This window comes from Sander lucioperca, chromosome 19 (assembly GCF_008315115.2).
Source record: "Sander lucioperca isolate FBNREF2018 chromosome 19, SLUC_FBN_1.2, whole genome shotgun sequence".
Taxonomy (NCBI): Eukaryota; Metazoa; Chordata; class Actinopteri; order Perciformes; family Percidae; genus Sander; species Sander lucioperca.
This window is the reverse complement of record NC_050191.1, coordinates 13,816,350-13,828,358: the sequence shown is the minus strand read 5'-3', so window position 1 is coordinate 13,828,358 and position 12,009 is coordinate 13,816,350. Positions and strand designations below refer to the sequence as shown.

At 40.8% G+C, this 12,009-nt stretch overlaps 1 protein-coding gene across 1 annotated transcript in view; it reads right to left on the bottom strand.

The window, feature by feature from the left end:
- Nucleotides 1-12,009, bottom strand: part of LOC118493906 (nesprin-1-like) — a 59,658-nt gene that overhangs the window by 28,876 nt on the left and 18,773 nt on the right. Inside the window, exons 17-38 of the mRNA XM_035995745.1 lie at nucleotides 10,372-10,577; nucleotides 9,713-9,877; nucleotides 9,355-9,507; nucleotides 8,789-8,932; nucleotides 8,439-8,615; nucleotides 7,789-7,947; nucleotides 7,392-7,556; nucleotides 7,076-7,210; nucleotides 6,602-6,763; nucleotides 6,254-6,462; nucleotides 6,042-6,150; nucleotides 5,770-5,934; nucleotides 5,504-5,671; nucleotides 4,744-4,908; nucleotides 4,012-4,152; nucleotides 3,471-3,631; nucleotides 3,100-3,256; nucleotides 2,087-2,314; nucleotides 1,871-1,969; nucleotides 1,363-1,550; nucleotides 356-479; nucleotides 2-168 (exon numbers count right to left, since the gene is read on the bottom strand). Coding sequence (XP_035851638.1) covers nucleotides 2-168; nucleotides 356-479; nucleotides 1,363-1,550; nucleotides 1,871-1,969; nucleotides 2,087-2,314; nucleotides 3,100-3,256; nucleotides 3,471-3,631; nucleotides 4,012-4,152; nucleotides 4,744-4,908; nucleotides 5,504-5,671; nucleotides 5,770-5,934; nucleotides 6,042-6,150; nucleotides 6,254-6,462; nucleotides 6,602-6,763; nucleotides 7,076-7,210; nucleotides 7,392-7,556; nucleotides 7,789-7,947; nucleotides 8,439-8,615; nucleotides 8,789-8,932; nucleotides 9,355-9,507; nucleotides 9,713-9,877; nucleotides 10,372-10,577 — 3,547 coding nt within the window. The remainder of the gene's footprint in view (nucleotide 1; nucleotides 169-355; nucleotides 480-1,362; nucleotides 1,551-1,870; nucleotides 1,970-2,086; nucleotides 2,315-3,099; nucleotides 3,257-3,470; nucleotides 3,632-4,011; nucleotides 4,153-4,743; nucleotides 4,909-5,503; nucleotides 5,672-5,769; nucleotides 5,935-6,041; nucleotides 6,151-6,253; nucleotides 6,463-6,601; nucleotides 6,764-7,075; nucleotides 7,211-7,391; nucleotides 7,557-7,788; nucleotides 7,948-8,438; nucleotides 8,616-8,788; nucleotides 8,933-9,354; nucleotides 9,508-9,712; nucleotides 9,878-10,371; nucleotides 10,578-12,009) is intronic.

Sequence of the window (12,009 nt, the reverse complement as noted above, 5' to 3'; positions counted from 1 at the left end):
CCTGTGTGATGTGCTGTTCTTCAGAGAAGTGCATCTTCCCTGTAGTTGTGCGAGATCATTGCTGAGCTCTTCGATACGAGCTTCAGGCGTCGTGGGGTACAGACAGAGCGCAAGATTGACAAGACCCTGCAGAAGAACCTCATAGGATGCCATCTCCCCCTGCATTTCCTGAATGGGTGAATACATATTCAAAAATGATGCAACACAAAAATAGCAGAAAACACACATTGTGTAATAGGTGAGGTAAAAATAAAACTGAAAAGGGAAGATAAACAACACTACATAAAAGAAAAAAAATCTAAATGCAAATGTAAAGGTTAGTGAGAACCAAGTGAAGAATAGTAAAATTACTTACCTTTATGTTTAGTAGTTCATTCCTAAGCTTTACTTTGTCTGCAGAAAGCAGGTCTGTGTCTGGACAGCAAACAGACTCACACCTGTTCAGCCAGCCTTTAATGGACGAACTCTCCTTTTCAAATCTGTAGATACAAAGGTGGCAATAAGAACAATAGATTAGCAGCAACTTGTGATCTGAAAGTATACACAGGCAGTGATACAGCCTGTGTGTTATTTTATTATTATCTGACCAAGCCTCAGTATCAGAGACAGGGTCAGAAACCATATATTGCAAGAGCCCCCAGTGCTTGTAAGTAATCCCTCAGTACATACACCAGCTACAGCTACCATGAGACCAATACAGAAGAGTGAGAAACAATGGCTCCAGTCTATTGTCCAGGTCTATTGTGTGATCAAAGACATAGACAAGAAAAGCATATTATTATAATTGAACGACAATGGCTGACTAGGGCACAGACAGATTAAGTCAAAGACAAGATCTTGCTCCTCTACATCACACTAAGATGAGGGAATGATTCAGGGAATAAAAGAGGAAATTGGCATAGAGACGAGGATTCAGCATAAAGAGCACACGCACAATAAAAGGGGAAATAGCCATGTTTATACAATCAGAATAAGAGATGTGTGTGACCACGGACCAAAACTGACAGAAATAATGTAATCAAAATTATTTTTGAGCAGTTTATGCTAAAAACATTTGTTTATGCAATGTGACAACCCCTGACATATACAAACACACATCTTCTAGGTGTTGTAGGGACACACACACAGTCAGCCCAGCAAGGCATCACAGTAGCTTAAAAGCTAGAAAGGAAGGCTCATATGTGGGTATTTACAGTAATGAAAAAACACAAGGTGTACAAGATGCATGATGTTAACACAGACTGATGTTTTTCAGACAAATATAAAGTTAAAGTATTATTTTTTTCACTAGTTTCTTTTGCAGATGCCCAAATTTTCAAAAACAATTCACAAACACATAACTGTTTACTGTGTACTGTTTACCTTTGCCACAGTGCAAGAAGGCTCTCTAATGTAGATTGCTTTTCTGTTGCCTTTTCCATAAACTCTCTCTGTTGCTTGTGGAGGTTAGCCACCTCTTCCTCCAGCTGGCTGCCCTCTCCAAGCCTCTTCATGGCCGCACACAAAGCCATCAGCCTGGGGTTCAGCTGCTCAACAGCCTGGCAGACCTCCTAGAGGAAACAGAAATGTACTTATGATCAGCTCGGCAACTCTCTCATAAATCCTACTAACATTATAACTAACAATGTGCTAAATTACAGAATACAGTGTCATAGTGGAAATTACAGCCTAACCTTAAAAGGAAAAAAGTTGATTTAAAAATCAATTACGGTTCAGGTATGAAAAACAAAACTACAATATAAAAAATTACACTTACTGGAGGTAGACCCTCCAGATTCCTGAGGATTCAGTCAACCTTAAGTTTCAAACAAATGATTCCATATAGCTATAGTGACGTCACATTAAGGCATTCTTTGTGTTTTTTTATTACCACATGATCCTGCAGGCTTTTGTAGGTCTCAGATGATGATGAACAGTATGTGACTGGACAGTCAAACTTCTCTTTAAGTTCACTCATTGCTTTCTTGACCTGATAATGACAAAAACCTTACTTATTCAAAAATGTATTTAACACTTGCACGCATTTAACACGCACTGTCTTAATTACAATTTTTGCACCACTATTCCATTATGTGTTGCTGTATACCTGTTCAAGGTTATTGTTGTATCTCTGCCAGTAAGAGGCGCTCTGGTTGAGCTGTCCTCCCAGCTGCTCTGCTCTTCCCTTCAACTCTTCCCAGTAGCGCCTCATCTGTGCAAGTCGTGACCGGATACGTCCAGTCTCTCCAGGGGTCACACAACTCGACAGGGCCTCACAGTCTGCCTCCATGTGGGCCAGAGCTGCCCTTCTCTCCTCTAAACCTTCTGCCACAGCCTGTAGGGCATGCAACAGCAGAGGAATGCTAATCAGGAAAAGTATGGAAGGCATGAGTTGGAAAAAATACAATAAACAAGACAAACTGAAAAACAGTAGAAGAAAAAGACTTCATAACACTTTGCCAATTCTCTGTTTATTGGCTTGATACAGACATTGTTGTGTTTTATCTATATTAATTCCTAAGTCTATCATAGATACATTTTGTGTCTCTTCAGGTTCGTGGAGGTCTAGAAAAAATCAAGCACAGGAGTTGGGTAGAAAATAAAACTGACTGTGCTGTTTCTGGAGGCAAAGGTTTTCAAACCCATAACTAATCAAACAGCTGCCGCAGGACTTCTTAAGTCCTGTTATCCCAAATGTTTTTTGACATTCTTTTGCTCTAGAGTCTAGACCTCCATAAGATTGACAAGGCTGAGGTCTGGCAAGCCAAGATTATATTTTCTTCAATGTTATCAGTTTATTTCCTGTATCCTCGTCTTTGCTGTAGCTCTGACCCAATTTCTCCTCAGGGTTACATACTGTACATTTTTTTAATCTTATTAACCTTAGGCCACACTAATATTGTACAGGCACTGCTACAGGCCAGACAGCAATTTTGACTAATTTTACAGGGAGTTACTGAAAAAAAATGTGTGGATGATGCATATCTATTTGTGAATATCAGAAGATGATTAAGGAAGATGTGATTTTTTTTTTAGCAATACCGTATGCAGTCAGTATTAGGGATAAAAAAACAAGATAAAGAATTACATTTTTAAGAAAGAATGAGATACATGACATACATTCACTGTGCTGATGTGTTTGTTCAGAGGATCTAAGGAGGAGGTGGAGTTGACAGCCTCCAGCTCCTTCTCTTTCTCATTGATCCACAGAGAGAAGACCTCTGATTCACTGCTAAAGCGCTCCCACCACATACACATCATCTCCAGGTGGACAAAACTGGAAAACACAAGATTAGACAAGAAACCATTTTGTAAAATGTAAAATACTGTGTGCATAGCTAGATGTACTGTAGGAATGAGAACAAACAAGCACACAAGTATACCATTTAGCATGGTTAAAATTGTTTCACTTTAATTTTCCTCATCAAACTTGAAAATATGACTTAAGTTTGAGGAAGTTACAGTATACTTGGGATGAGGATGGGACATACTTCTTGTTGAGGTGGTCTTGAAGTTGTGTGACAGCTTCTCTGGTGGACTGGGCCTGCTGTAGAAGAAGAGTCCGATTTTTCGGACCAAGCTGAATATCTGCTGCCTTCTCCAGGAGGAGATCTGCTTGCACAGAACACTCCTCAACCTTTGTAAGGAGCTCCTACAGGCAAGAAAAAAACAAAATATATTGTGTGAGAAAATACAGACCATACACACACACACACACACACACACACACATATAGTGCGTGGCACTATCTTTGTGGGGACCCGTCATTGACATAATGCATTCCCTAGCCCCTTACCCTAACCTTAACCATCACAACTAAATGCCTAACCTTAACCCTTACCCTTAACCATAACCTAATTCTAACCCTAATCCTAAAACCAAGTCCTCAAACAGCCCCTTAAAGTTGTGGGGTCCAGCATTTTGGCCCCACAAAGCTGTCCGGACCCCACAAGTATACTGTATTCCCGTTTTTTGGACCCCACGAATATAGTTAAACAAGAACACACACACACACGTACTGTACATACACACCTTGTTTTGCTCCAGTTCAGTTTTCAGGCTGTCCAGGCTGTTAAAAATTAGTTCTTTATGCAGCTCATTGTTGGTATTACTGATAAACCTCCAAACCGTTTCTCTTTCCGCTTCAAAGTTCTGCCAGGAGCTCAGAGTTGCCTTGAGATGACGAAGAAACAGCAGAATAATGTCAGTGGGTAAAGTTTTATACAGAAAATACTACATGTACACAAAGAGTTGATGGGTATTGTAGTGTTCTAATTTAACTCTAGATTACCCCACTACTGTAAATTGTAACAAGGAACAACAAAATGCACCTTATATCTCTGCATCAGCATCCTCTAGCATCAATCGCTCTCTATGTTATTATTTACTACTGGTGTAATAGGGTCTGTCTAAAATTAATCTTTAACTCCAATATATTCATGATGTTTTGGAGTTTTGATTTAAGGAGTTTTACGGTGGTTTTCCTTCTAAAAATGAACTTATGCACTCCAGGCATCTTAGACATTTCCATGCAGAAACTACAGAAATGCAGATTTTCTGATCAGTTCGAAGACAGTGATAGAAGTGTGTAAACACATACCAAGACAACAGACGCAAACAAAATTAACATATCACATAACAATCAATATTTGGTTATGGTTCAACATGGACCAATCAATGATCACTGCAGGGGTCTGTATGGACACACACATGCAAACATTAGCACACTGACTGACACGTGAGAAAAAAACAGGCTTGGTCTACCTGCAGGTTGTGCTCCTTTGTCCCTGATTTGTGGTCGACATCTCTGAAAGTTCCCTCCAGCTCCCTTAGAGACTGACTGAGCCCCTCCCCTTTCTGCAGCTGGCGGCAGTGGGCCACCAGAAGCTCCGCCTCTCTCCGGTTAGCATGCAGGCGCTTTAGGTGGTGCTATAACAAACACATAGACAAGAAAATCAGATGACATATTTGCTTTCTGCAGAAAAATTACAACATAAGAAGTGGAACACAATCCAAAAAGCAGTGTTTTCCTGCACTCCCTGGATGACATTTTCAAGCCTGTTTCACCTCTAATCCAGAATATTATGCACAACATACAGTGATGTCACAGGGTCCTAGAGTCCTAATGAACATCACTGGAGTAAGGTAAGAAGTTAAACCACTGGAGGTCAGCAAAAGAAGTCTTTCAGGGACTGTTAAGTTACTCTTTAAGTTGTGAGAAGCATCAATTCTAAATATTTAGTGAGATGTCTATTTTTCTCTATATCACTTAAATCAGACATAATCTGATTTAATAAAATGTATTTTCCACAGGGACATAAAATTCATTTAAAAGACATTTGAATACAGGAATTGAAGAGGCTAGAAATGATTTGATTTGAACGCACTATAATGTCCATGCCTGCCTGTATTAATCAAATAAATTTCCATGGTATCAGATGTATCATTTTGGTGTAAGCTTCTGTAAATCAAACATCTGAACACAGTTGACATCACCACTCTCCTGTCTCTGCACTACACACACCTGGTGAATAAAATAAAGTTGTTTGGCCTCCTCCAGGCCCTCAGCATCCAAGATCCTGCTGGTCTGCTCCTCAGCCTCCCTTTGCACTCTCAGAACCTCCTCCAGGGCACCACTCACCTCCTCCCTCAGCTCCTTGTACTGGAACACAGCAGAGCCCTCCTCACCCCACTGTGAATGAGGGAGGCAAAGCATCAAACAAAACCATTATGTTAAGAAAACACAGGAGAAAGACATATTTTTGTAACGTTAAGAATATCTTAGAATACCTGACAGAGTGAAGAAAAGAGTGCCCGCAAGTCAGTTGAGAGTTTGGCCAGGGCCGTTCTCTGTCTCTGGACCTCCAGTTCAGAGCTAACTTCAGACAGCCCAGCAAGACGGCTCTTAAGCCACAACAGGCTCTCCTCTCGGGCATCTACTGCTTCCTGCAGTGCCTGGAAATAGTAATAGCACGAAAAAGGGAATGCATGTTTACCGAGGATGAGTTGAATTATAACCTAATCTCTGTGCCTAAAGCAGCAAATATAAAGTGCTAGCCCACCTGAACAGCAACATCAACTTGCTCCTGATGGCTGGAATTTCTCGCTGTCTCTCGCAAAAGCCTCACCTGCCTCTTCTGAGAGGAGAGCCAATCAGAAAGCTCACAGAACCTAGAAAAAGGAACAACTACTCTTAAGTCCCTTCAGGGATGAAAATGTCAGACTTCAAGATGTTGGATATGCTGTAAGGATTTGGAGTTTTTTCGAGCTTTACCTCTCATTCCATTCTTTCCATTTATCAGAGTGATGTTCCAGTTTGAGGTGGGTACTCTTGATTTGCTCTGTAACCTCCTCTACAGCAATCCTGGTGGAGTCTAGCGTTCGATGAGCCGCGTCGTTGTCAGGTAAATTATGACACAGATCCTCCATGTTTCTAATCCTCTTCTCACACAAAGTCAGAGGTTTGCGTTCCCTGAAAAAAGTCTGGAGATAAGAGAAAAGGAAATGGTGAACTTAGGATGCTCCAGAATGATGATAAAGATTACATTTAGTGATTTTATCTTTCTCCTTCTCTCTCTCCTGGTTTAATCTGTTATAAATTTCTACCAAATCCGAGGCTCACTCTGTGCTCTTTGATCACTCTCTCACTGGTGCAGGTGCCAGACAGGGCTTGCATTTCTCTGTCCAGCTCTGCTCTGCAGTCTTGTATGATCACAGCCACTCGACTTCGCTCCACCTCCACTTTCAGACGGAGCAGGTGAGACGGTACCTCGCCCTGGATGTCCTGTGGAAAAGACAGAAGACACAGAGCATAAGTGACATGGTAGATAAGATAGACTGTATAATATACACGAGTTTCAGTCTCATATTGTATCATCCCCGAAACTGTCAGAGACAAAATATCCTCCAGAGAGACCGCGAGTAAACACTGAGAGGGTTGCATTTTCATCTAACTTGTACAGGTTAATTGGAAACAGACTGGAGGGAACTATATCAAAGCCAAAGGTCTTCCTGGTTTAGTTAATGAAGTATCGGCTATGTGCCTCCAGAGATGTATGGTAATTAGTGAGAGTGTTAAAGCATTGTGACCCCTGACCTTCCAGTGTTTGTGTAGCCTGCGGACAGTTTCTTGCAGCCCCTGTTGCTCCTCCTGTGGTAAGATGTCAGTCAGCTCATCACATGCCTTCAAGAACACGCTCAGCAACCGCTGGTCCAGATGGCCCAAAAAATCCTGTGCAGAAAAACATACAAGTTTATTTTGAGTTCTGTTTTGCTACTGATACTTATGCAGAATATCTGTTTGTCTTTGTGGTCAAGAGAAGATTTAGCAGCCAGTATTCTTTTCTACAGGTTAGCCGTACCCTTCATGTACGTCCTCTGTTTACATCAGAAGGTTACAGGTTTGATCTTACACTGTGTTTCTTCAGTAATTCCTCAGCGTCTCCAGTCTCTCTCAAGCAGCCCTGAGCTTTCTTCAGCACTCTCTCCAGCTCTTGTCTTGATTCTTCAAACCTCCTCCTCAGGCAGTTGTTGGCCTCTTCCTGCCTTCTCCATTCCCCAACCTCCTTCAGCAAAGCCTGAGAGGATGGACAGTAGGAAATAGTGATTGTGTGGTCTCTTCGGTATAGTAGTGTAATTACATTATCTGTCTTATGTCAAGCAAATGAATAATGAGACACACAAGTAAGTCTAATCTGCACTGTTGCCTCCTGGGTGTTTTGATGTTCTTGTAATCTCATTAATATAATCAGCGTTGAGGGCAATGCAGTGTCTGTGTGGCATTCTGGTATGTGTATGTTTAACACTAACCTGCGCTGAGCCCTGTATTTCAGCCACTCTCTTTTGCAGCAGGGACAGGTCGAAGTTTCGGAGCACCTTACTGGTGGAGAGCGCCCTCTGCAGTGTGTTGTGATTCCTCTCAATCACAGACAGACAGCGTTTACAGCTTTGCTGCTGGTTTAACAAATCCTGAGGAAATTGTGGAAACGACAAATATGAAAGTGTGTTGATAATGGTACATTCAAATATATCATCATTTTTCTTATATATCAGTTATAGTAAAAATAGGTTGTAAAGATGAAGATGAATATAATATCAATGGTAGCGATAAAATAGACACACAAGAGAGCAGATATAGTTATATTTGAATGTAGGTTTTTATTTTGTAGATTTTGCCATCATTCCTTTTGAATATAATAACATATTACCCATCGACTTCAGTCACAAGTCACAGAAGTGATCAGACAGACTTTAATCTAATTATCTAAACCACTAACTGGATAGTAAAAATGTATGTGAAAGTACATGAAATATCCATGGTATATGTCAATTGCACTGTAAAACTGATTGTGTGCAGAATGATGACCAAAACTACTAAAATAATTTTCCTTTAACCAGTCAGTCTTCCACATGGTTTAGGTTCATTTAAGTTCAATCTGATCATTGTCATCATATCTAACCTGCCACTTTTGTTTTTTCTGGGCCTGAGTCTGTGTGTCTGGGTCTCTGGCAGCAGAAGTGATGCGACTGGCCCGCTCCAGGGCTTGGTAAAAAACAGTGATGTGTTTCTCCATCTCCTCCAACAGTGGCAGAAGGACATGACACTCCCTCACAAGGGAGGGACACCGCTCTCTCACCTGGAAACAAAATAACAAACTGGGCCATTGAATAGTGACACAGAAAGTCAAACAATGTGTGATGAAGATATTAAAAAGTCCCAAAGAGGACAAGATAACTGTGTTGATTTCAAAGAAAGATTTCAGGTAGATTTTGTACTACTTCTCATGTTTCGGACTTAAACGATACCTACCTTACTCAGCTGACTTTTGGCTGTTGCCATAGTTGCCATGACCCTGGCAGCCTCATCCTGTGACGCATCCTTGGCAAGGAGCTGAGCACTGCGGGCAGCCAACTTGTATTGTGTCTCCATGGCAACAACCTTTTGCTTGGTATTCTGAGATGAGAGGTAGAGGCAAAGGGTCATTTTAGATGTCCTTAAGTTGAATGCAGTTTGATCTAAACTGAGTTTGGCAATAGAAAAACATGTAACAAGGTTTTCTGCAGCTCTGTTTTCAAAACAGCAGGGACATAAAGCTTTAAGTAACTTTTTTTTAAAGTTTAAGAGCTCAAGTTCACTAAAAGTAAAACAACTGGGAAAGATGATGAAAGCTAAATGGCTGACTAGACTTAGATGGTACACAATAATCCCTGTTAACAAACAATGAGTTGGGCTGATGTTGTAATGGTACCAACCTAAAACACACTTGTAGAAAATGTAATGTGATAATGTAATAGTATCAGCTGAAATAATGAGAATCTCTGGTAATAAGTGCTTGTATTATTGTGCTAGTCTTTAATGTATGATACTTTTCTCACCTCCACATCCTGCAGAAAGGCTCTAACGTTAAGAAAAGACACCTGGACAGGAACACTGAGCGTGGCCTCTGCTGTGTCCAGCAGCTCTTTGAGGGCTGACACAGCCTTTAGATGGTCTTTTCTCCACTTCTCCAGCTCATCTACATGGGCATACTGCAACGGAGGAAAGATAGTGCAAACATTAGGATTGATTTTTATCAAGTGATGTACCTTCCTCAGTTCTGGGTTAGATAGTACCAATAGTAACATTCAAAATAAAGTAATCAGCTAAAAACAATACATTCACCAAGAAATAGAATTTAATTAAATTCTCTTGACTGTATTTTAGTTGTATTTTTAGGATGTTTTTGTTTGTTACTTGTTTGACTTGGAGGAAGAGGTCTCTCCATCGTCCATTCAAAAGAAGTAGCTGCTGCTTGAGATCAAGCGACACAGTCTCATCACACGTTTCAATGAGAAAATTCCCAGAGTCATTCATGGCTGCATGCTGATCTATCCAGTGGCTGAGATTCCTGAAAAACTCCTGGATGAGAAAGAGACTCATTAAAAAGACAGAAAGAGACAGAGACACAAGGAAATTAAGAGAAACAAAGAACAACACAAAGAATGAGTGTCAAAGAAAGAAACAAAGAAAGCTAATCAAAAAAGAGACAAAGAAAGGAATTCATAGAAAGAAACAAAGAAAGGACAATAAAAAAACTGGGGTAATTAGCTGTCTAATCCTTGGTGGGGATGTGAATCTGAGGTAACCATGGCAATGCGACAACTGAAATATCCTTAGTGGCTTGTTGTAAGTCAAGGAGATCATTTGATACTTGAGTGGAGACTGCTAATAGGATTCCACTTAGAAGACCAAATGCTTGAAATTGGGCTGATGTGGTTTTGATTGCTACTACTGTGAGGCATTGAATCTATCAAATAAATACATGTATGAGGGAACTTTTAATCTGTGCACAGAAAAAAGAAACTTTGAGCGTATGGTGGGGTTTCTTACGATATTAAAAGTTAATTTCATACCCGTTTTGTGTTTTCTGGCCGGCTCAGGGCTTCCTCTGCATCCTCCAGCCAGGCCTGTAAGCAGGCCACAGTAGAGCTATACCTCTCCCAGTTGGACAGCACCTCCTCCAGCATGCTCCTCACACTGCGCACTTCCATGGATAAACTCCTCCACTGTGTCACCACCTCCCGCATGAACCTGCGCACTCCCATCTCACCCTCGTCCACTGGAGCAGAAATAAATCAACAATGACAGCAAAAGTAATACCTGTACTTCCAGCACTACTGCTAGCACTGCTGCTACTATTACTGTTGCTGCAGTTGCTGCTAACAATACTAGTCACACTAAAACAGTGTAAACAGGAGACTTCATAAACATACTTATCTTCAATATTAAAACATTGATTGAATTGCTTGTCGATTTATATGGATTTTGTCTGGGGTTTAAGTGAGACTATGCACTATTAAACAACACAATCTTATCTTATAAATAAAAAGCTGATTTCTTGAGCAACACAATCTTGCTCAATTTGATACACTCAGGGGTTTTGCAGCCACAGCCTTACTTGGTCTGGTATCACAGGGGGCACATGGTGGTTAATGTAAGCTAATGTTTAGATAGGTATTGTTGTGTATCTGTTATTATTACGTCAGTTTGATGACTTGTGTACTCTAGTCTAGTCTAGTTTTACATTTTAGCATTTACATATACTATTATACAATTGTCACTTGGCGCTGTTCAGGAAAAGTTACATAGCCTTGCTTTGAGGCACAGGACATATGGTACCCATATTTATAGAAAGACCAGATGAAGAGCACATAAAGACTGATGGAGCTACATGCCTTTGCAGACAATCCTCTGACCTCAAAATTCTCACTACAGGGAGATGTATTATCTTTGCTTGTGTTCCATATCATTGGTACAAATGCTCAGGTCTCAAAACTCGTGTACCACAAACTATTGTCAGCCAGTGTGGGGCAGATAAATGACTCCACCAAATACAATTATCCAGTTTCAAATACACATTAATCACATACTACTATGCCTTTAAATAGCAGATCATTACATATCAATCCCCTTATCATCCTCTCCTGCCTCAGTTTGTTATAACCTCAAACTCTCATCCAGCCAATCAGAGCCGAGGGTGTTAACTACACGCAAGGCTCATGGAGGACGACGACTTAATTTGTGGGGTCGACCAATCAAGCATCAGATGTCCTGATTTCTCGCCATACCTCACTTCTCCGCTCTGCATACCCTAAAGGAGCACAACCCTGAAACTTAATGAAACCAACAAGCTAGTTCAGTTTGCGCCCAGAGACTTGCAGAAGTGGAGCAGCCCCTAACTAGCAAATGGGGTCGTATTCCCCACTGAGAGCTGGGAGTGGAGGAACCTCATTTAGCTGTAGCCTGCAGACTCTTCCCTTCTACCAAGCATTAAAACCAGACAGGGGCAGACTGAGCTGCTGGAATAGAAAGCCTCATTGGTTATTGAACTGTTGACAAGGGAGGATAAAGTTAAGATATGTGTACAATGTTGAGATATTTAGGGCCACTCAATTTTAGTTAAAAGCATCATCCAAAGGACGAGAATGCAATTAGGTTTTTGCGAACCAAAAAATGTGTGAACGAAATTTGTGAAGATTTTGCCATACCAT